At 44.1% G+C, this 24,218-nt stretch overlaps 1 protein-coding gene across 1 annotated transcript; it reads right to left on the reverse strand.

The window, feature by feature from the left end:
* Positions 1–341: 341 nt before the first annotated feature.
* Positions 342–19,989, reverse strand: LOC101609550 (guanylate-binding protein 4-like). Its single transcript, XM_012947768.2, has 11 exons — positions 19,873–19,989; positions 16,145–16,340; positions 13,384–13,511; positions 11,057–11,166; positions 10,409–10,608; positions 8,267–8,512; positions 5,378–5,658; positions 4,038–4,250; positions 2,195–2,297; positions 1,361–1,554; positions 342–895 (listed from the first exon to the last, which is right to left on the reverse strand). Exons 2-11 carry the CDS (start codon positions 16,332–16,334, stop codon positions 674–676), a joined length of 1,887 nt encoding a protein of 628 aa, XP_012803222.2. The 5' UTR covers positions 16,335–16,340; positions 19,873–19,989; the 3' UTR covers positions 342–673.
* Between the last annotated feature and the right edge of the window lie 4,229 nt (positions 19,990–24,218).

Raw genomic sequence — 24,218 nt, forward strand, 5'->3', positions numbered from 1 at the left:
AATACAAATGGGTGTGCCAGGGCCTCTAGCTACTGCAAATGAACTGCAGATACATGCGCCCCCTTGTGCACCTGGCTTTATATGAGTACTGAGGAACAGAACTTGGGTCCTTAGGTTTTGTTGGCAGCTGCCTTAGCTGCTGAACCATCTCTCCAGCCCCAAAGGTATTTTAAAGTAGAAATTATGACTTTCAGTAAGTATTTTGAATTTTTCTTCAGGTAAGCTTTACTGACATCTGGATAGTTTTATTTTATAATACTTTATTAATTCTGTTGTATTACAAATTCAAATTCAGTCACTATATCTTTAACACTGATAACTATTTGAATGTATATAATTAATGTTTAACTTGTCTTTTGCTCAGCAAGCCCTGATATATTATAGAGGTTACCTCTTTTTTTTTTCTTCTTCTGAGGTAGGGTCTCACTCTAGCCCAGGCTGACCTAGAATTCACCATTTAGTCTCAGGGTGGACTTGAACTCATGGTGATCCTCCTACTTCTGCCTCCCAAGTGCTGGGATTAAAGGCGTGCACTTTCATGTGTGGTTTAAGAGGTTACTTTTTTAGGTTGAAATTTTTAAGAGATTAAAATAACATGACATAGACTACAAAAATGAAACTGGCGAAGGGGCTAACAAGCCACCTTTATAGTTTCCTAGCAAAAATTCTGAGCCTATTTGATATTTTTGCTCAGAATTTTCATCCCTAGACCAACTAGCTTACCAACACCAGGTAATACTGTAAATAACACATCTCCAATCCCATCAAAAACCTGTGCTCCCAGTGAACTGGCTTGATTCTTTTTTGTTTCAATCACTTTTTGTAGTTGGTGTATCTCTGCACTCATAGCCTCAGATTTCCTTTTAAATCCTTCATTAAGCAGGCTTTCTTGGACCTATATGAAAAAAAAAGTGTATGTTGAAAAATCACACTTTTAAAATTTCATTTCATTTTATTTGAGAAGGATTGAGAGAGAGAGAGAAAGAGAAAGAGGCAGACAGAAAGAGGGAGAGAATGGGCACACCAGGGTCTTCAGCCGCTGTAAATGAATTCCAGACACTGTGCACCACCTTGTGTATCTGGCTTATGTGGGTTCTGGGGAATCAAACCTGGGGCCTTTGCTTTTGCAGGCAAATGCCGTAACTGCTAAACCAACTCTCCAGCCCCACATCACACTTCTTGACGGTCAGGAGTTTGCCCTTAACAACTAAGGATCTAGCCCTCTGCCAAAGTGTTGTTGGATGAATCTCTCTTAATGTTTCCACATGTTTCCTGGGTAGTGAGAAGTTTCCTGTGATTCCCCAGCACCACGCCATGGGGGTTGGCAGGTGCTGAGCAAGGCCCGGCCCTCCACCCTTACCTTCAACTTGTGCTCCAGCCTCCTCTCTTGCTCTCTCAGGAGGTTCTCTTGCTCCTTCACCATCTTCTGCTGCAGCTGAGACAAGTTTTCCTGGTAGCTCTTCTCCTGAGCCTGCATCACTTGCTCTAGGTCCTTCTGCTTCTGTCTTAGCAACTCCTGTTCCTTCTTGGCTGCTTCTTTCATGGCCCGCTCGGCTGTGGCATAGAGATGTGAGAGAGGCAAGAAGCAAGTGAGGACTAAGTTTTCCCCTCCTGGGCTCAGAGGCTGCTGTGGTTTGAAGGAGATGCCCTCCACTCCCCCCCCACCCCCCAGGTTCCATGGTGGCCTCTTGTGTTGTGAATACTTGGTCCCCAGCTGGGGGCCATCTTGGAGGTGGAGCCTTGATGGAGGAGGTGCAGTACTGGAGGCCGACCTTGAGGTTCATTAGCCCAGATGGCCAGTGCCAGTCAGTTCACTCTTAACTGCTTCCTGCCTGCTGTCTCCACTGCGAGGGAGCTTCCCCTCCAGACTCTAGGCTGAAATAAACCCTTCTCCCCTCAGCTGATTTTGGTTGGGTGTTTGGTCCCAGCAACAAGAAAGTAATGATTGTAGAGACCGGGCTGATTTTGAAAAGATGAACAAAAGCCTCTGGATTCTGGTCACCTCATCTCCACGGCATGTCTGTCCCAGTGGCTGAGGATGACCACATTTGCCCTCATGTTTTCACATTGAGCAGAACGTGTGGTGCGCTATGGGAGAGGAAGCTCATTGGTTCAGGAAGATCTTCCTGTCCATCAGTCAGCAGGCTTTGCAAGAGCCTACTCACTGCTAGGAGAGCCCAGTTCTCCCACGAACCTTTTATCAACTTTTCTCCATCCGTAAGGGCTTTGTCTGACTGGAGGATGGATTTCTCTATAGCAGCCTGGGAATGCAGAAAGTTCTGGAGAACCTCATTTGCCTGGGATACAAGATGATGGAAAGTGTCAGAGAGCAAAGGTCTTATCTTGCTGGACAAATAATTGTTCTGTTAGGCCTGGAAGTTTTGCAGCCTTCTCAAGATCCATTTTTTCCTCCTGTCTTCCCATAGCCACAATAACAATTCCTATCTCTTTTGTGATACTTGAGAACTTTACATAGCAGCCCTGACTTAAGCTCTTGAGCTTCCCCCTTGCAGACAGTCTCCCATTACCCACCCACCCCAGGCTAAATTTATGCCCACCCTCAAAATACACCCTCTGCTGTTTAATATATCCATACACTCTTCTTGTCTGCCAACCCAGTTGTGATGTTTGTCTTAACCTGATTAACACCTATTGATAATTTATCTTGACTCGCTATTTTCCCTTAGAGGAAGCTTTCCTGAGCTGCCTCTTTACTTGTAAATTGCTGGTAAGTACTCTGAACTACCCTTCCAGTTCTTCTTGACATGAAAACTCATTAGCTAATCTGCCATCCCATTTTGCAAAAATAAAATATGAGTATCAATAGCACATAATCATAATATTATTCTGAGGATTTGGTTTTAACGTCAACATTTGCTTCAGGTTATTACTGTGTACATTATGCATTGCATAAGACATGAAGATCAGGCTGTGGTGACTCATCAGGGAATCCCAGAACTGGTGAAAGGGGACCAGCCCAGGCTACAAGCAAAAGCCTGTCTCAGAACAAAATGAAGGCAAACAAAACCTAAAAAGAAAGTGTTCAGGGCTGGAGAGATGACCCAGTGGTTATGATACTTGCCTGTAAAGACTAACAACCTAGGTTTGATTCCCTAGTACCCACATAAAGACAGAGGCCCAAAGTGGCACATGAATCTGGGGTTCGTTTGCACTGGCTGGAGGCCTTGGGGCAACTATTCTCTCTCTATATATATCTGCTTGCAAATAAATAAAACATTTTTAAAAACATTGAGCTTGTATTATTACTAATATAATTATCACATTAACTGCATTGCAATTTCTACTCTGTTCATGACAGGAGAACAGCGCGTGCTCAGCTATACCCTATTGACTGTTCATATCAGCATCTTGCAAGTGAACGTGTCTTTAATCTTGAAAACTGACCTATTTAGCTCAGAAACAATCATACTGTTTGAGCAACTAAAAAAAAATGCTCTACTTCAGTGAGAGGATTGACTCTATACTCTTTTGGGGGTAAATATTTCTGGCTTCATTGAGACAGAGGAGGATAGGGAGGATATGGGGAAGGGGATATATCATGTATACAGGTATGAAAATGTCATTATGTGGCACAACACAGTGCCATGTACAAGAAATAAAAAAGAATAATTCTGGATATAAAAGGCTAGCAATGCAGACATCACACGCTCTGCTCTTTCCTCATAACTGGTTCTATATTGTTAAGTTTTCTTGACATTTTTTTTAAATTTTTTATTTATTTATTTATTTATTTATTTGAGAGCGACAGACACAGAGAGAAAGACAGATAGAGGGAGAGAGAGAGAATGGGCGCGCCAGGGCCTCCAGCCTCTGCAAACGAACTCCAGACACGTGCGCCCCCTTGTGCATCTGGCTAACGTGGGACCTGGGGAACCGAGCCTCGAACCGGGGTCCTTAGGCTTCACAGGCAAGCGCTTAACCGCTAAGCCATCTCTCCAGCCCTATATTGTTAAGTTTTAAGGAGCTGGGAGACACTGAACAATCTATTCCCCTACTGCTTATTCGCCATTCCTCACCTTAACTCCTTTCCTGGGCACTTGCTTGTAGCCCTGCTCAACCTTCTTCCTGGCTTGTAAGTAGAGGCTGTGCCCTCCAGGAATGGAAAAAACTCCACTGGAAATGCTTTCCATGAGGGGTTCGGAAAGCTGTTTCAGCTCAGCCTCACAACGTGTGACCGACGCTGCTTCATTCTGTCGCAGGAAACCCTCCTTCATTTCCTCTGTGGTGATCTGTCATGCAAGATAGGGGCAGTGATACAAAGATATACAAGAGAGGGGACGATGACACAAAGAACCTGTTAGAAGAAAGATCTTGGCAGCCTCATGATGGACTGGGATACTAAGGAGACCAGGGAACTCGAGAGATGGCTCTGTGGTTAAGGAGCTTGCCTGCAGAATCTAAGGGCCTGGGTTTGATTCCCCAGCACCCATGAAAAGCCAGATGCACAGAATGGCGCATGTACACAACCCACACAATCATGAAGTTTACTCTGAATCCTTCATTCTTCCAAGTGGCATGTGGATGTGTGAAAATATAGTACAGAAACTTTTTTGTTGCACTTATAAGTTACAATCCAAGGGGTTCTCTTGGTTGGGTTGTGAGGCCTTCCAGATCCTAAGCTGGGAACTCAGTTTGGCTCACGTCTTATTCCAGCCCTTGATGCCCTGAGTCTAGTATCCAGCCTCCCTATGCTATGTTTACAGCTGGAAAAAAAAAAAAAAACAACCAAAAACTGTGAAATGATGCATTATTGTCTTTTCAGCCTTGTTGATTCATTATAATTTGTTACACAACAATAAAAATTTAATTAAACGAGTGTCTTGTAGGTAGCCACTAGGAGTCAAAAACCCAGGCTCTTACTATAAATAGATGAACCATGAGCTTAAAAAAAGGTAGGCTTTAGGCATAATTTAACAGGAAAAGAATCAAGGCTTTTAAAAAGACTAAAGTTCGGGAAAATAACTCAGCAGGTAAAAGTGCTTGCTACCAAAACAGGATGAACTGAGTTCAGATCCCCAGAACCCACGGAAAGGCAGATGCAGTAGCAACCGTCTCTAATCCCTCCTATGGTGAGAGGAGAGGCAAAGACAGCAGAATCCTAGGAAAGTATGGGCAGCTAGCCTGGAGGACACAGCAGTGAACAAGAGACTGCCTCACCAAGGTGGAAGGAAGGCCATGACTGTAATCTGAGCATGTCCTTTGACCTCCGTATGTATGCTGTGACACTTGGGTGCCCACAGTCTTACACACACACACACACACACACACACACACACACACACACACACACACGGAGTTTCTTGAAATAGATCAGGTAGCAAAATTAGAAGGAAAAAAAAAGGTTAAGCCTCAGTACCACCAGATTCTTCTGGAATTCCCGGTTTTCATCCTTGAAGGAGTGCTCCATGAAGACGGCAATGGCCTCCTTCTCGCAGGCCGTGTGCACGTCCAGCAGCTCCTGCAGCGTGTCCGTGGGGAGCTCCAGGCGCTGGGCCATCTGCTCGCTGTAGTGATCGGCCGCCTTCTGCACCGCCACCGAGTTCTCCCGCTGGGCCAGGGTGGTCACCGCGTTCTCCAAGCAAGGCACGGCTCCACTGTTAATGGCATCCACGTAGGTTGTCACCAGAGTCCCCAGACCTGGATGAGCCAAGTGAGTTAAGGTAAGCTATCAAGCTACATCTTGTGGTCAGTTGCATGATTCAAGGGTTAGCATTGCACCCTGACAGGGTCGTGCATGCTTGGGGACTATGGTGTGAGGTGCAGGTCAGCCTGGATTAGAGTGAAACCTCACCTCAGGAAAATAAAAATGAAATAAAGAATCAGAGTTCTGAAAAGCATCAAATCTTTATTTAGCATAATTTTCCTCACTTGAAAACTGTCTACCTTCTTCTAGGAACATCAATTTTCCTACTCATTACTTCCTTAATGTTCTTACTTCATACTTTACTCTTTCTTCCTTCTATACCCTCTTTCTTCTTCCCTCCTTCTCTTTCTCCCTTTCCCTTCCTTCGTTCTTTTCTCCATTTCCCTTTCTTCTTTTCTCTTTCTCTGTCCTCCTTCCTCTCTCTCTCTCTCTTTCTTCCTGTGATCAAACCCAGGGTTTCTATGTGCTGGTAAGTGCTCTACCAGTGAACTCCATCCGTGGCCCCTTGCATTATAATTTAAACTACCAATAACTGCCAATAGGAATTGACTATCCTGTCAACAACTTTCTATACCAAGTAAAAGTGGCATAAATTAATAGGCAAAGTAAATGACATAAATGTAACTATGTACTTTGTGGGACCCAGTCTCAACAAAGTGATAATCTCCACACAAAAATCATTAAGAATTTCCAGAGCTAGGGAGATAGATCAGTTAGTAACACACATGCCTTACAAGCACGGAGACCTGACCCTGGGTTCCAGAAACCACTTTATAAAGCCAGGGTGGTGGCACATGCCTGTCATCCTACCACTGGGGGAACAGAGACAAATGGATAGCTGGTAGTCACCGCCCAGCCAGCCTCGCTTAATTGCCAAGTTTCAAGCCCATGAGACTTTTGGTCTCAAATAAAAGAGTGAACATTTCTAAGGAATAGTAGATAAAAACTACTTTTAGTTCCCACATGCATGTCAGGCATAGCTACACACATGTGCACACACATTACACATTATTTTAAGACCCTACTGCTAAAGACACCATATTCTGTCAGTATGGAATATGGAGAGACCTGGCTGGAGTCTGGAAGTGAGTCGGTCCCCAGACAGCTAGCTCATCTAGTGCCAGAAGGTGCTACATGAGCTCCTGGGGGAAAATGGCCAACATTTGTCCAAGCAACTCGAGGTCTAAGCTACTCAGCAGCAAACAACCTGACATGATGCTCACCCAAGTGCAATAGTGGCACACAGCCATGGTGGGTAACCAACTGCTCTTGGATTGGCTAACAGATCTGCTCAGTGGAATAGAACCTATAGCTGGAACTGGAAACAATTAAGAATGATACCCAAATAACGTTGTTTGCTCTCCAATATCAAGCTCTCACCAATCTCGGACTACAAGAGGGCCTACATCTACTAAATTCTCTCTAAACTAATAATGGCCATCCCATTCATCCAGTGCTGACTTCACTCTCTGGGTGAGAATCTGCTTCTCTTTTTCCGATGGACACAGACCCTGAGGAAAGAATCAGCCCATCATACCTCACCAGGGCCCCAGCTGAAACCATAGAGGAACTGGGGAAATGAGCAAGAGTGCTGCTTTCTTGGTGAACCTGGTACCAGCACAAGGGTGAAGGAGATAGACACAGAGAACACTCAACTCCTACCAAACCAGAGATCCAGAGACACAGAGGCTCCCAAGACCTCATCACTGAAGTAGACCTGAAATGAACCCAACATGGCTCAGGGAAATTTGCAGAAGAGGGGACAGAAAGATTGTTAGAGCCACATGTTGGGACATTACACACAGAGACATTGCCTCTTCCCCATAACTGATGGCTACCCCCACAATGCACGACCCATATTCTGCAACGAGGAGGGTCCCTTTAGAGGGAGGAGGACAGGGATGAGGGTAAGGATGGCACCAACATGTGCTTTTTACACACAATATGTACATGACTAATAAAATAAAAAAAAGAATTTAAGGTATGTTCTTCTCTTCCTGGCATGGGCCATGCCACACAATCAAATTTGTACCCAATAGTGAAGTTTTATTTTTTATTTAATTTTAATTTATTTTTTTGAGAGAGAGAAAGAAGCAGAGAGAGAGAGAATGGGCATGTCGGGGCCTTTGGCCACTGCAAGCCAACTCCAGATGCATGTGCCACCTTGTGCACCTAGCTTACATGGGTCCTGGGGAATCAAACCTGGGTCCTTTGGCTTTGCAGGCAAACACCTTACCTGCTAAGCCATCTCTCCAGCCCCCAATAGCGAATTTTGATCCCAAGTTCACAACAAACTTTTAGGAACTTTAACCCTGGAATACTCAAAATGTGTTTTGTAACCCTACAAAGAAACATGGTCTCCTTGTACCTCACTTCAGACACAAGAATAGGAATCTACTCTTAGCCCCAGCTTGTGCTTATGAGATCACTAGAGTTTTTCGAGATAGATCAGGTAGCAATAAAGCCCCCCTAGGAAAGATGAATTTCTTGGTGCTGCATGAATAACTCCCCCCTGTATTCATATGAGGTCCAAACATGGACTCCAGCTGGGCAGCACACAGTGAGAAGGCAGAAAGAGGTTTTAGGGCTAACGTGACTCACGGTTCCCAGTGACGGCGATTCCCTCTTTCAAGGTCTTGGCCTTGGCATTGGTGAAGATGTAGGAACAGAACCTTGTTGACTGGGCTTGGAAATTAGGATCCAATTGGTTTTCTGGTATTTTCTCAATATGCACTAAGAGTTCTTTTTCTTTTATAGGTCGGTCAAAGACAAAACACTTCCGTTTTGGAAAGAAATGCCTGATACATTCCCTAGGCATGTTAGACATTTGGGTTTTGAGACTCATGCCTGTGAAAGTGGAAAAGTAAAATAAATTAAAATGAGATTGATCATGGAAAAGGACAGGCTTCTGGCAAGGGGTGGGGTGTCTTCACATTCAGCGTGTTTGGCATCTCCGCAGTCCCTGACTCTCCAAATCTCCTGTCATTCGGCTGCGAGGCCCTTCACTGCAAATGAACCTTGTGCTGAGCCTCCAGGGCAAGGACTCATCCCTTCTGCTGTGAGGTGAAGGGCCACGAAGTAATGATCATTCCGTCCATGGAACAGGGACAACTAACCTTTGGTCTTCTTAATACTAGTGTATTACGAGTTTAACAAACATTTAGCAGATGATTAAGTCATGAATTAAGGCATCATAAGCACTTTTCTGATGTATCCTTATCAGAAATAATATTTTGGCCTTAAAATAAAGTGATACCAGAAATGGATTCGATGCTATTGGGAAAAATGTCGAGGAGATGTATGACATCCAAGTCAGGACAGAAAGGCTTTCAGATGTCAGCTAACTATAGACACACTATCAATACACTTAGAGATCCCTTGCTCTGAAAATTCCAAAGAGGAATGGTAAGTAATACAGCTTTCTCTGAAGACCTCTCCTCTGTCCTAAATTAGAGTCAACTAGACTTCATAGAAAATTCCAGGAAGAATCTGTGGCACACAGAAATGTTCAGTAACTACTTGCTAAAAAGAATAATGGAAAGAATAAAATTATTGAATGGCTTCCCTCTTCAGTAGTAAGTTACCCAGTTTGTTGAATATATTTGCTTAATATTTATTATTTATTTGTGAGAAAGGGAGACAAGGGGATGGTGGGGGAGAATTGGAGCACCAGGGCTTCCTGCCACTACAAATACACTCTATGTATCTAGTTCTATATGGGCACTGGGGAATTAAACCCTGGACATCAGGCTTTACAAGAAAGTGCCTTGAACTGCTGAGCCATCCCTCCAGCCCCTGTTAAATATGTTTAATAAAGCTGTGAATGTCAAGGTCGTGAAGTGTTAAAGTTGTCAGAAGAAAGGCATATTGTGTGATAAATGGTAAAATAAAGACGTGATAGTCTTACAGAAGAGAAATATCAATGCTTAATTCTTTTTAATGTGTTATTTTTATTTATTCCTTTATTTGACAGAGAAAGAGGGAGAAAGAGAGAGAGAGAGGGAGAGAGAGAAGTAGCGAGAGAGAGAGTGGATGGGCACACCAGGACCTCCAGTCACTGCAAACAAACTCTAGATGCATGCACCCCCTTGTGCATCTAGCTAACATGGGTCCTGGGGAATCAAACCTGGGTCCTTTGGCTTTGCAGGCAAACACCTTAACCGCTAAGCTATCCCTCCAGCCCACAATGCCTTAACTCTTTTTTTCTTTTTGGTTTTTCGAGGTAGGGTCTCACTCTAGCCCAGGGTGACCTGGAATTCACTAAGGAGTCTCAGGGTGGCCTCGAACTCATAGTGATCCTCCTACCTCTGCCTCCCGAGTGCTGGGATTAAAGGCGTGCACTACCACGCCTGGCTTGATGCCTTAACTCTTTACTGCATGATGTTGTTTCTCTTAAGAATGTTAACTGAGCCAAGAACTAATATAATAACACCACATGAAAGAGTTATGATTTGGCTCAGATAACATGGAAGAGGGGGTGGAAACAATGTAAGAGTGATAGGGTGGGAAGGTGTACTTGGAGGCAGTGCCCCCCACCACAGAGACTGACATTCATGATCCCACAGCAACTACTGGTACCCCCACTAAGGAGGGTCCTCAGCAGAATGGGGGCACCAGTTGCCTTTCATCCATCTCCAGTTTCCCATTGGCCTAAGGTTCAGTCCAGCCTGAAATCAACATTTATGCCAAGGGTACAGTGGGAGGGCTACCGGACCTTCCACCCCACAGGCCAGGCCCTGATACCTGGAATCAGCTTCAAGGCATTCTCCAGGTATTCGTCTTCAGTGATGGGCCGCCCATCTAATGTCAACTCCAGCACAAAATCCCGAACAGCCCAGACAAAGTCGGGGAAGAAACTCACGAACTCATCAGATTGGTCGTCCATTTCTCCCGATCTTGAAGTCGATTTTGCCTTGATGAGCTCCGTCAGTTCAGTTACATAGCTGGGTTCTCAGCTAAGGAACAGAAGGGTCCAGAGACACCACTCTTCCAAGATCTCACTTACCAACCCCCTGCACAAGCGCCCTCTTGCCCTCTGCACCCTCTTCCTCAACCAAAAGAGCTGAGCCCCACAAATCAAGAAACAGTGTCACAGGCTGAAGGGATGGCTTAATGGTTAAGGCGTTTGCCTGCAAAGCCAAAGGACCCAGGTTCGATTCCCCAGGACCCACGTTAGCCAGATGCACAAGGGGGCACATGCATCTGGAGTTCGTTTGCAGTGGCTGGAGGCCCTGGTGTGCCCATTCTCTCTATATATATATCTATCAAATAATAACATAAATAAAATGGAAAAAGTTGTTTTTTTGGAGAAAAAGAAAGAAAGAAAGAAACAGTGTCAGCTGTCATTTTATTAAACTCCCCAGCACATGGTGCTGGGCTCCGGAAGGATACTGCAGCTGCTCCAGGGCCTGGTGGTTGATGGTGCCCAGACTGTTGTAGACAAAGGTACTGCTCAGAAGCACAGCCAGGGCGAAGATCCACGAGTCATTCTTGGGGTCACTCTGGAAAGCACATGGTGTTAAAGGACTTGAGAGTCTACATTTCATTTTTAAAATATCATATATATATATATATATATATATATATATATATATATATATTTCATTTATTTATTGAGAGATGCGCCAGTGCCTCCAGCTGTTGCAAATGAATGGCAGACACATGTGCCACCTTGTGCATCTGGGTTACATGGGTCCTGGGGAATCAAACCTGGGTCCTTTGGCTTTGCAGGCAAGTGCCTTAGCTGCTAAGCCATTTCTCCAGCCCCAACACTTCATTTTTTTCATGCATTTGCTCATTTGTTGCTTCAGCATAAAGACAGAAGGACAGAAGGACGAAGAACACAGTTTTGGAAGAACATCATAATTTGTGCTTCCTTCTCATTGCATCAGTTTTCAGAGCCAAAACTAGTGATGTTGTTAATATGTGTAAAACAATTGCTGCAGTGCTTAAATAACTTCCAGAAGCCATTTCAGTATTAGTCCTGCCAATATCAAGCCAAAAATTCTTCAGCTAAATTCAATGGCAACTCACTGAGTACCTACAAAATACCAGACATTACACTGAGCTGTGTGAATTTAAACTTTCTTAGGGGCTGGAGGGATGGCTTAGTGGTTAAGGTGTTTGCCTGCAAAGCCAAAGGACCTAGGTTCAATTGCCCAGAACCCACATTAGCCAGATGCACAAGGGGCACATGTGTCTGGAGTTTGCAGTGACTGGAGGCCCTGGTGTGCCCATTCTCTCTCTTTCTCTCTGTCTCTCTCCCTCTTTCTCTGTCAAATAAATAAAAATAAAGTATTTTTTAAAAAATCTTTGTAACCCTTTAAAAAAACCCTTTAAAAAAAACCCTTTTAAAAAAACTTTCTTAGGATAATCTGGTTGTCACACTCTTGTACGTATGGAGATGTGGATCCTATGCTTACCAGACTTGACTTAGAAGGCAGGGAATTTTCCATAGTTTGAGAAAAATATCTTTCAAGCCCTTCTTTTCAAATATGTTTATGTGTTTATTTGAAAGGAGAGAGAATGAATAAAAATGGGCCTCCAAGGGCTTCCTGCCATGGCAAACAGTCTCCAAAATACATGCACCGTGCACCATCTGTGCATCTTGGCCTTAAGTGGGTACTGGAAAATTGAACCCGGCTGGTAGGCTTTGTAAGCAAGTGTCTTTAATCATGGAGCCATTTCCCTTCTCCAAGTCCTTATGTTTTTAAAAAATATTTATTTATTTATTTGAGAGAGACAGAAGGAGAGAGAGAGAGAATGGGCACACCAGGGCATCGAGCCACTGTAAACGAACTCCAGATGCATGCGCTCTCTTGTGCATCTGGCTTATGTGGGTCCTGGGGAATTGAACTGAGATCCTTTGGCTTTACAGGCACATGCCTTAACCATCTCTCTAGCCCCAAGTCCTTATTTTTATTGTTCCTAAAATTGCCCAATTCAGATAAATAGAAGCAGGGCTTAGGCCATGAAGCAACCTAGTCCCACCAGAATTCATCTTGGTTGAATGCAGAGGTTGGCACGAATATTATAGAATATTATAGGCAGCATGAAGTTCCTGCTCCCACCCGCAGTACTAGACGTCTGAGGTGACTGTTGCTACCTTCAAGTTAACTCAGGTTCCTAATGACAGCACAAGTGACAGCTGAGACGTTCTTTCCTCTACAAAGCATCTTCTACAAATAACGAGGTTACATGTCTGCTTCCACGCACCTATGGCATCTTAGACTGCCCATCCTGAGAGTCCTGAGCTTGGCTCTAGGCCAGCCCTTGTACCTGTGCTATGCAGTACAAAATCCTGTAATTCTGCTTCTTCATACCATATGACACCAAAATATCTCCATTTCTCAAAGAAGCGCCAGGATACAGTGTTTAGCCTCATTAGTAGTAACTGGATTTTCAAGCTTTCAGAAAGAAAGCACAGAACTGTATTAAGGTGGCATATAAAACAGTAAGGGAGTGCTGGGGAGATGGCTTCGTGATTAAGGCACTTGCCTACAAAGCCTAAGGATCAGAGTTCAATTCAATTCCCCAGTACTCACATAAAGCCAGGTGCACAAGGCGGTGCATGCCTCTGGAGTTTGTTTGCAGTGGCTAGAGGCCCCGGGACACCCATTCTCTATCTGGCTCCCTCTCTAATAAATAAATAAAACATTTTAAAATGCTGAGTGAAGGATCAAGACCAGAGAAGTTTCCTCCATGACTCTCTACCTCACCTTTTCCACATCGCCCAGACCCTCAGTGTCCAGAAGGACCAGGGTGTGGTTTGCCTTGGTGGGGTGGGGCACACACCACATCCAGATGCCCTTGGTTTCTGACCTCACTGTGGTGCCCAGGGAGAAGCCTGAAAGAGAAGAGGAGAAAGGAACCCAGATGTGTGTGGATCCTCAGAACACAGGAGGCCAAGGTTCACCACTTAACATGCTGAGCTAGAGAAAGAATGAAATATTAACAGCCGCACGGTCTTCCTAGGGAGAGGGTTGGACCACGGGGAGCGGCAGGTGCTCTAGAGATCAGTGAGAAGTGAATTCAGTGACCTGACTTTAAAAGGAGTTGAGTGTGCACTTACCAGAACAGGAAATGCAAATGGGAGGGTGTGAAAAGCCACTGCACTTTGCCCGTAACACAGCCCATGTCATTGCACTAAGTCCTCACCACATCGGTGACATTTCGTCTTCACATCACCCTGAACCTCGTGGGATTCTCAAGTGCTGCTGATGAGCATGCAGATTACACATAAAGTTTAAGAAGCTGGGGCTGGAGGGATGGCTTAGCGGTTAAGGCATTTGCTTGCAAAGCCAAAGGATCCAGGTACAAATCCCCAGGAGCCATGTAAGCCAGGTATACTAGGTGGCACATGAGTCTGGAGTTGTTTACAGTGGCTGAAGGCCCTGGTGCACCCACCCTCTGTATATATTTTCCTCTTTCTCAATCTTTCAAATGAATAAATTTCTTTTTTAAGTTTAAGAAGCTGAGACTGGAAGGATGGCTTAGCAGTTAAAGCATTTGCTTGCAAAGCCAAAGGACCTAGGTTCGATTCCCCAGCACTCATGTTAGCCAGATGCACAACAGGGCTCAATGGTCTGGAGTTTGTTTGCAGTGGCTAGAGGCCTTGGCGCTCTCGTTCTCTCTCTCTCCCTCCCTCTCTCTCTCTTTCTCTCTCTCCCTCTTTCTCTGTCAAATAAAATTTTTTAAAAAGTTTAAGAAGTTGTTTGATATTGTCTGGAAATACTAAACACATAAAAGTTCTGTGATCTAGCAATTCATTTCTGGTTATGTCATGCAAGGGAAGTTTGCATAAAAGTTTGTATCAAAGCTCACACAAAAGACATGTGTGATGGGGAGATAATATGATGGAGAATGGAATTTCAAAGGGGAAAGTGTCAGGGGGGGAGGGAGGGAATTACCATGGGATTATTTTATAATCTTGGAAAATGTTAATAAAAATTTAAAAAAATTTTAAAAAAACGACATGTGTGAAAGCCTTGTCCTTTAAAAGATAAACACTGGAAGGGCTGGAGAGATGGTTTTGTAGTTAAAGACACTTGCTTGCAAAGTCTGCAGGGCCGGGTCTGATTCTCTAGTACCCATGTTAAAGACAGATGCACACGGTGGTGCATGTGTCTGGAGTTTATTTGCAGTGGCAGGGGCCCCTGGCATGCCCACATTCTCTCTCTGCATTCTTCACTTTTCTATCTCTCTCAAATAAAAAAATAAATAAAAATATTCTTTATTATGAAATTGAAAACAAACAGTTTAATGATGCTTATAAACAACCTGTAAGTTTTATAAACTTGCTAGCAAAAGAAGCCAGAAATAACAAAATATATTTATATGCATTAAAATAAACACACTGCATATGTTATATTAGTGTATACAAATGCTTATACTCATTCTGAAGTACAAAGGAGACCACAGTAATTTTTTTATAGATACATCCATAGATTATGTAAGTATTTTTAAAAATCAATTGGGAAATTTAATGAAAATCAAAATAATGGTGAGTCTTAGAAGGATTGAGGTGATGTGATTATTTTGTCTGGGTGTTCACAGAGTTTTATTTCTTCAACTGTCAGTAAAGAAATGATGATTTTTAAAAATTAATTAATGTGTATACTGTGTTTTATAAATTCTTAGGTGCTCATTAAATTTCACATATTTGAAAAAGCTTAGAGAAATGAATATGATTTATTAAAGTCTGGCAATAAGTATGACAGAAAAAATGTGATAGCATATATGAGATAAACACAAATCACTTACTCCTTCTCTCCTTCCTTCCTGCCTTTTCCTACCGAGTAATCTCTTCAATAACCTCCCTCTCCCCTTCCTTTGTCATCCTTTCTTGTTTTCTTAATTTTTATTGTATTTTTATGAGAGAGACAGACAGACAGAGAGAGACAGAGAGAATTGGCACGCCAGGGGCCCCAGCCACTGAAATTGAAGCCCAGAAGCATGCACCACCTTATGTACATGTGTGACTTTACACACCTGTGTCACATTGTGCATCTGGCTTACATGGGATCTAGAGAGTTAAGCATGACTCCTTAGGCTTCGCAGGCAAGTGCTTTAACCACTAAGCCATCTCTCCAACCCTCTTGGTTTGTTTTTGGTTGTTGTTCTGGTTTTTTGAAGTAGGGTCTCACTCTAGCCCAGGATGAACTGGAACTCGCTGTGTAGTCCCAGGCTGACCTCAAATTCACAGTGATCCTACTTCTCCTGCCCCAGGCTGACCTCAAATTCACAGTGATCCTACTTCTCCTGCCTCCCAAGTGCAGGCGTTAAAGGTGTACCTGACTCCTTCATTGTTTTATTTTTTAATAAATAAGACATACTTAATTATATTTGCACTAACTATAAGTTTATCAAAAGTGATGTGAGAGGAAGAAAGAGAACAGCTCCAAGAACGGAGCTGATCAGGAGAGAATGATGAGCCTGCATTAGCAATGACCAATGGCCCTGTCCTAGGACCACACTCACCATGGTTCTTTCCTGCCAGGCGGTTCATCAGGTAGGACTTTCCTGTGCGGTACAGCCCTACGATGGCCACCACCACCACAGGCTGAGAAATCCTTTCAAGAAACTTTATTGCATTGGGATTCACCACCAGCTGTTGGTTCTCATTCTCCACTAAACAAATGGGGGACGTCATCATGCCTCCAGATGCCATGGCAACCTGCAAACTCAGAAAAGCTTTTCAGTAGAATACAAGATCAAAAGGCCATTCTAAACAGCAAGGCCGTCAGCGTGTGTGATCAACTTGCTGTCTGTGAAATGTGTGTATCAACTTACAGTATTTTTTTCATTTGCTTATAGGTTGTCATGTAGCCCAGGCTGGCCTCAAACTCACTATGTAGCTGAGGTTTGCCTTAAACTCCCATGTCCCAGGTATGAGGATTATAGACATGAACCACAACATCTAGTTTGTGAGGTACTGGGGATATGCTAGGCAAGCACATTACCAACTGAGCTACATGCCCAGCCTCCTCGACTTACTCTTTGTAAATTTGTAAGAGAAGAGGATATGGCCTTGCGTTGGCAGGCTATCCTCCTCCATCTCCCCTGTGCCCATGCTGTTGAAGATGATGCATGACTATTGCTTGACTCATGTCTCTGAAAACAATGTGCTGACTAGTACACCCCTGTGTGAGAAAGGCTATGGAAGTGGTGTGTTGCTTACATTACCTCTGTCCTTCAAAGAATCCTATACATTAAAGGTCATTATCCTCCTTTTCAGATGTTGTCAGACCACACAGCTATGCTGGCTGACAGTTTAGAGGTTTTATAAGGTACTCAGTGGAGCAGGGATTGAACAGCCATCTGTCTGTCTGTCTCAATTTTATGGTATCTACTACAAAACTTCCCTGTCCAAATCAACTTCCCCAGGTAAACTTTTTTGAAACGTAAGTTTCTTAATTGAGAAATATCAAAACCTTTTGGAGCCAGGTAAACTTTTTTGAAACGTAAGTTTCTTAATTGAGAAATATCAAAACCTTTTGGAGCGGTCATTTTTCATTGTAATGCGCAGTGTGATCTGACTGGCTGCTGCTAACTCTTCAATGCCGCCTTAAACCACGAGGGAAACATATAACCTCTATCTCTAGTCTTACTCATCTGTGGGTTTGAAATAAACCTTACACTATGCTCAATTCTGTGGCTACAAAGCATTTGAGAGTCCCCATGTGCAATGTTGTTCATATCCCTTGGGATTCATTCTTTTGTCAGTGACAAAATCCTTGGAAAATTGTTTCTTCAATAGCTGAAATTTGGGGTGGGGAGACAGCTCAGCAGGAAGAGCACTTGTTGCCCAAACACAAGGGACCTGAGTTCAACTCCCAGCACTCTCGTAACAAGTGAGCATGGTCACAAAAGCTTGTGAGGGTGGCAGAGACAAGGTCATAATCAGGGCTTGCTGGTCCAGCAGCTGGGAGCTGGGTTCAGTGTACCCTAGCTCAGAGAAATAGGTAGAAGAGCGACAGGGGAAGACCAATGTTCTCCTCAGGCCTCCCCACTTACGCATATAGGATACACACACACACACACACACACACACACACACACACACACACAGAGCTGCAGACGCTAACGCACAAACCCATAGCTGGTGAAGGTGCTGAGAGTGAGTGACTATTGTGTGCTCAGCCCTAAATGGGAAGTCCATACCACCCTCTCCAAGGCTTAGGGGGCACTCCACAGAGGAGCTGGGACGAATGTGACCAGTAAGACCATGGGAAGGAGTTCTGTGCCAAGCCTTCTTCTAGACACAGCACAGCCACTGCACTCAACAGCCATGGTCTCCCCACATACGAGTGAGTCTGTCAACACTCCGTCATGGATTTGGGGGTGGGGGAGCTTATAAGACCCCACTCCTTCCAAAGGAGTTGCAGCAGCTAATGGTTGCTGGTGCATGCCTCTGGTTGGTTTGCAGTTTGGTTTGTTGCAATTGGCCCTGGTGCATCCCCACACATTCTCTCTCTCTCTCTCTTGCTCACAAATAAATAATACAATATATTTTTAAGTAAGAGAAACAGTTAATGGTGCATGCTGAGTTTGTGGGGACTTGTTTAATTCCTGGTATACTCGTAGGTCGTATTTTTCAGTGGTGTATCCACTTCCAAGTTGCCTATATTTAGTAAATACGTCCAGCTCTTGCTATGCTCAAGCAGCCCTACTTTCACTCAGTAGGGTGCCCGCACACACGCGCACGCGCACCCCCCCCCACACGTGCACACTAAAACATGAGAGCAAAAAGGGAATTAGTTGGGAAGGAAAACGGGATTAAGGATAAGAGAATATAGTGAGATGGTGTATATGCTCAAAGTATATTGTTTACATGTATGAAATTATGAAAAATAAAATACATGGGAAAATAGAATGTTTTAATCAAGAAGCTGAAATTTATTTCTCTGTGTCATAAAAATATCAAAAAGTGAGGATGCAGCTTTGTGAATCCTTGGGGCACTGGTCCTTCTATAACTTGCTTTGCCTTCTCTAGCATGGTGTCTTCACGTCACAGTGGCTCACTGTCACATGGACCTGCCTTGACACCAGGAAGGAGGCCAGGTCCTCTCTGGGCAAGGATATATCTAGGATGACTGGTTATTGCATCAACCCTCTGCTAAAACTGCAGATCACAGTCTGCAAAGAAGGCCGAAACATTTAGTCTCCCTGGTGGATTGTCATTTGTTTAGGTGTCCTATCAGTGGGAGCAAAAAAGAGTGAAAATTACAGGACAAAAGGCAGTCTCAAAGCACGCAGGACATCTCAAGAGCTCAGAGCATGTTGTCAGAAGCAGACGATTCGTCTTTCAAGGTAGCATAATAGAAAACTACTACATACAAGTGCTAGGATGAAAGGAGAGAGACCTAACAGAGAACGAAGAAGAATGAGTCAAGCAAATTCTAACAGGGCTGGAGAGATGGCTTAGCAGTTAAGGCACTTGCATGGGAAGCATAAGAACCCAGGTTCGGTTCCCCAGTTCCCACGTAAGCCAGATGCACAAGGTAGCGATGCATCTGAGTTTGTTTGCAGTGACTGGAGGCCCTGGCATGCCCTTTCTTTCTCTCTCTCTCTCTCTCTCTCTCTCTCAACATATATATATGAACACACACACATACACACACACACGAAACTCAGTGAAGGCATAAATACTTAGAAAAAATAATCATTGAGTGAAGGGAGAAATCAGCATCTCATAGGATTTATAGCATATGCCAAATCATGCCTGATATATAGCAGGTAGGAAAATTAAGTCTCTGAGAATATAAGAAAGATAGACTTCCCGATGCAGGGGCAGAATCAGTTTCATGGGCGTAAGCAGGAGTCCATGTGGGTGGGAATGAAACTGAGTATCTATGGGAATAAGGAGAGGCCCATTCTATGGGGAAGAGCAGGCAGACAGGAGGAGCCAGAGGCTGCTGACTCCCGGAGATCAATGGAGTCGGACTAGAAGAAGCCACAGGCGCCAGGGATGTGACAGATTTAGGGTTCAAGCTCTCCTCCCCTCTTTTCTCTTCCCTTCCCTTCCCTTCCTTTTTAATTTTTATTTATTTATTTTTTTGAGGTAGGGTCTCACATCTCACTGTAGCCCAGGCTGACCTGGAATTCGCTATGTAGTCTCAGGGTGGCCTCGAACTCTTGAAGATCCTCCTACCTCTGCCTCCCAAGAGCTGGGATTAAAGACGTGCACCACCACAGGCTTCTCTTACCTTCTTTTCTTTTTCTTTTTTATTTTTTCTGTCTGCAAAGCAAGCAGTATCCGAAATTAATTTCAAGCCAAAGTAAGTAGAACAACATGACTCTTGTTCGTGCACATAATCCAAGGTTTCCTACTGTCCACGAGACACACGGGGGAGAGGAGAATTCAAACTGCTCTAACCCTGGCTTTTTAGAACGAGCCCCCCATTCTGATGCCGGTCTTGGATGAGACCTTTAGGAACAGGTCAGGATACAGCAAGGGGCTCGGACTACAGTTGTTTTTGACATAATGACAAATGACAAGTAAGCATGACCTATTCCACAACCCTCAACTTTGCAGAGTCCACGGAAGAGCAGCGCACTTGGAGGCCGCCAAGATGAGCGAGTCGGGCGTCCTGGATTCACTCTGGTGACTCATCTTCTCTCGCTGTTTCTCTAACCCGGGCAGGGGACAGCCCGCGAGCATCTTAGAACGGATGGAGGAGGCGGGAAGAAGCAGACCCTCCCGCCTCGCCTCGGCGGAGAAGCTGAACTGTGGTCCTTCGGCTCCAGAAGGGACTTCTGCCCCCTTCCGGCGGTCGGGGGAAGCGCACCGCGGCGGGTAGCCCCGGGTGCTAAGGGGATGCTGGGGGCCACAGCCGCGCACCCCGGGACGCCTCGCTGCCACCTCGGTCAAGAGCTGACAAGTCACCTAGCAGGGCACACACCCTCGCCATCCCTCGCCTGGCTGCCTTCGCCCACCCGCCAGCGTGACCTTGCATCCAGGTGGAGTTTACACGGGGACCTCCCGGCTTGGGTGTGGGGACTCACCTGGGCGTGCTTTGCAGGTGGGGAAGGAGTTCTGGGCTCTCCACGCCTGGAGTATTCTCCTGCGTCTGGCTGCTCTAAAAGAGCTGTGCTTAGAAACTGAAGTTCAAACCGGATATATTGCACCCTTCCAGCTGTTGGTGAGAACTGAAATTGAAACTACGCTGCTGGGTTCATGCTTGGTTTCTGGGAAGTTATGCATTTCCAGTAAAAAGAAAAAAAAAAAAACGAATCTGTGGAAGAGGCAGGAGAAAAGTCCGTGGTCTTCCATACCAGATCGTCAACCTAAAACAAAGGAAGAGACACAACACAGTCCTGTGGATTCAAACAAATACCGATATTCATTTGGGAGTAGCAGAATATTGAAATGGGAATGACGCACTGTCCTAAGTGTATTCAGAGAAGTTGAGGTAATGAGAAATTTTTTAAATAAAATTTTATTTTTTACTAATTTATCAGACAGAAAGAGAGAGAGAATGTATAATATAGAAGTGCCGTAACCTCATGTGGCTGCAAATGACCTCCAACATACGGGCCACTTTGTGCACCTGGCTTTATGTGGGTACTAGGGGATGGAATCCTGGCCAGCAGGCTTTGTGAGCAAGTACCTTTAACCAGTGAACCATCCCTCACATTTCTTTTAAACTCATACATATAACATTAATATTGTACATGCTAAGAAATGTGACATTTCCATATAAATGTGATATATTCTGTTTTGTGGAAATGAAGTTAATGTCTGTCTCTTCAAACAGTTTAAATTCTTTTATGGTAAAACTTTCAAAATCCTGTCGTCTAGCTTTTTGAGTCACGTAACACATTAGTATGAAGCTTTTCAAAAGAAAATATGAGAATTATATGGGATGTTTTGGAAAGACAAGCCCTGGCCACAGTGACTAATAACAAAACAGGTTTCAGATGCTTTTGTTGTTTTGAGGTTTGAGGGGTGGGGTGGCCTCTGCACAAGCTTGTCACCGTGGTTATAACTGTCAGGCCATCACGAACAGAATCCATCATAACCTGGCTTGATTTCCTTCTCCTCTGCTAGCAGTGATGCAAGTGACGGAATTGGATTCTGAAAGCCTTCACAAGTGTTTGAAGCCACCATCTTAAATCTCTGCCCGTAGATGTATGCTTTTGTGTTACAGTAAAACTTAGGTTACCTTCAGACACTCTGGAAGAACTCTGTGCATGTTCCAGGGGCCAAATCTAGTGGACTTAATGACGGGGTGTGTTTTCAGCCTTCCCATTTGCAGCATGCTTATTTACGTATACTAATTTTGTTTTTTAAAATATTTGCATTTATTTGCAAGCAGAGAGAGAGAGAGAGAGAGAGAGTGAATGAACATGGGTGGCCAAGGGCCTCTGCCAGTGCCAACCAACTCCAGAAGCATGTGCCACTTTGTGCATCTGGATTTAAGTGGGTGCTGGGGAATTACACCTGGGCTGGCAAGCTTTGTAAGCAAACTCTTTCTTTCTTTCTTTTCTTTCTTTCTTTCTTCCCCCCCTCCCTTCCTCCCTCTCTCTCTCTCTTTCTTCTCTCTCTCTCTTTCTTTCTTTCTTTCTTTCTTTCTTTCTTTCTTTCTTCTTTCTTTCTTTCTTTCTTTCTTTCTTTCTTTCTTTCTTTCTTTCTTTCTTTCTTTCAAGATAGATAGAGAATTGGTGTGCCATGGCTTCAGCCACTGAAATTGAACTCCAGACACTTGCACCACCTAGTTGTTGTTTGTTTGAGACTCTAGCCAGGCTGACCTAGGACTCACTCTGTAGTCCCAGGCTGGCTCACAGAGATCCCCCTACCTCTGCTTCCTGAGTCCTGGCATTGAAGGTGTGCACTGCCACGCCCAGCCCTTGTGCCAAGCTTTTTATGTGTGTTCTGGGCCTACGAAGTTGGCCATCTCTGGCCCTCATAGTAACTGGTAGGCCCTCTTGACCATTGAGCCATGTTCCCAGCTCTCTTGGGTGGTGTTCTCTTCCCCCTCTCCATCTCCTTGGTTTGAGCAACGTTAGGTGAAGCTTCTCCTGTGAGCCTCCATCGCTTGCTCTTGCTCCCTGTCTTGGGTTCTCAGAGCCATATTCCTTCTCAGCCATCTTCCTCTTGGCGCACGTGGATGCTACACAGAGGCTCTAGGGGAGGAAGAAAACGGAGTCATCAAGAACAGGTTTCACAGTGCGGTGGGAAAGGCCCTGTCTGGCTGATGCTCAAACACAGCTGCGTTAGCTCGGTTTGGATTTTGCGGAGTGTGCATTCTGTGGAAAGGGAGAAACCCCTCATCTTAGGAAGCTCCATTGCCCCTGTGAGCTCCAGCCTCTCCCTGAGTACCTGCCACCGACTGCTGCTGCACGGTGGATCTCTTACTACGCCCCCGCGCCCGAAGAGCCACAGGGAGGGAGGCCTGTCAAGCAACGAAGGCCTGGCCTCTTTCTGGGCATGTCATTGTAACCCCAGAAAGGGGCTTGGGGGCAGGCTTCTTTGAAAAACGATAGAACTTTCAGCTGTGCCATGATAAAGACAGTCCAAACATCAACCATGAGCAAATCACATGTGACTGGAAGCAGGGTTTTTTTTTGGGGGAGGATTTGCACTGTGATAGAAAAACATGTAGGCATAAAATTAAAAAAAAAAAACCCTGCTTAATAATGACTGGAATTTTCTTTGCATAATGTTCAGAACTGTTCAGTTGCCCTGCCACAAGGTTGAGCATGTGAAGATACTGGGGCAGAATATATATCTAAATATCTATATATCTATATTTCTATCTCTATATCTATATACATCTATATAACTATATATATATGTATTCTTTCTATATATAGTATATAGATGCACATAGAGATATATAGATGTATAGATATATATAAACATCTATATATTCTATATAGTATATATATACTATATATAGTATATAGATAGAAGATATATAGATCAATAGATAAATGTGTATAGATATATCTTCTATCTCAATATACAGTATCCTATCTATATATAATATACATAGATGTATAGATATATATAGATATAGGTATATAGATGTATAATGCTTGCCCATGTAAATTATGTCAAGAGATTAGGATCTACGAATAGATTAAATGTGTTTGGAGTCTCCCTGGAGCCTGCAGATGAGAAACTAGTGAAGTTGCCACCTTGTATTCTGCTCATGTTACCCTGAACACATCCCCCACCACCTCACATCAGACATCTGTCCTCCACAGCTAGATTAGACATTTTTGCTATTATAATTGCTAAAATCATAGTATATTTATATGTAGCAATGCAGAGGAGATGTATCATGGGGTAAAAAGGGTGGATCCTAAGAATGATTCCAAAAGGACAGAGTGGAGGCTTGAATCAGATGTCCCTCATAAACTCATGTTTTCAAGGCTTGGTCTCCAGCTGGTGGCAATTTGGGAGGTGGAGCCTTGCTGAAGGAGGTGTGTTGCTGGGAACGGGCTTTGGGGTGTTATCACCCAGCTTCTACCTTGCCATATCTCAACTCACTCTTGCTTTTTTGTTGTTGTTGTTTTGTTTTGTTTTTTTTTGAGGAAGGGTCTC

This window comes from Jaculus jaculus, chromosome 19 (assembly GCF_020740685.1).
Source record: "Jaculus jaculus isolate mJacJac1 chromosome 19, mJacJac1.mat.Y.cur, whole genome shotgun sequence".
NCBI lineage: Eukaryota > Metazoa > Chordata > Mammalia > Rodentia > Dipodidae > Jaculus > Jaculus jaculus.

Excerpts from the sequence above, each read along its gene's own strand:
- LOC101609550 (XM_012947768.2), bottom strand. The coding sequence starts at position 16,334 with ATGGCATCTGGAGGCATGATGACGTCCCCCATTTGTTTAGTGGAGAAT. Across the intron at positions 8,513-10,408 it reads TGCCTTGAAGCTGATTCCAG|GCATGAGTCTCAAAACCCAA; the intron begins GTATCAGGGCCT and ends CCACTTTCACAG. Across the intron at positions 1,555-2,194 it reads TGGAGAAAAGTTGATAAAAG|CCGAGCGGGCCATGAAAGAA; the intron begins GTTCGTGGGAGA and ends TCTATGCCACAG.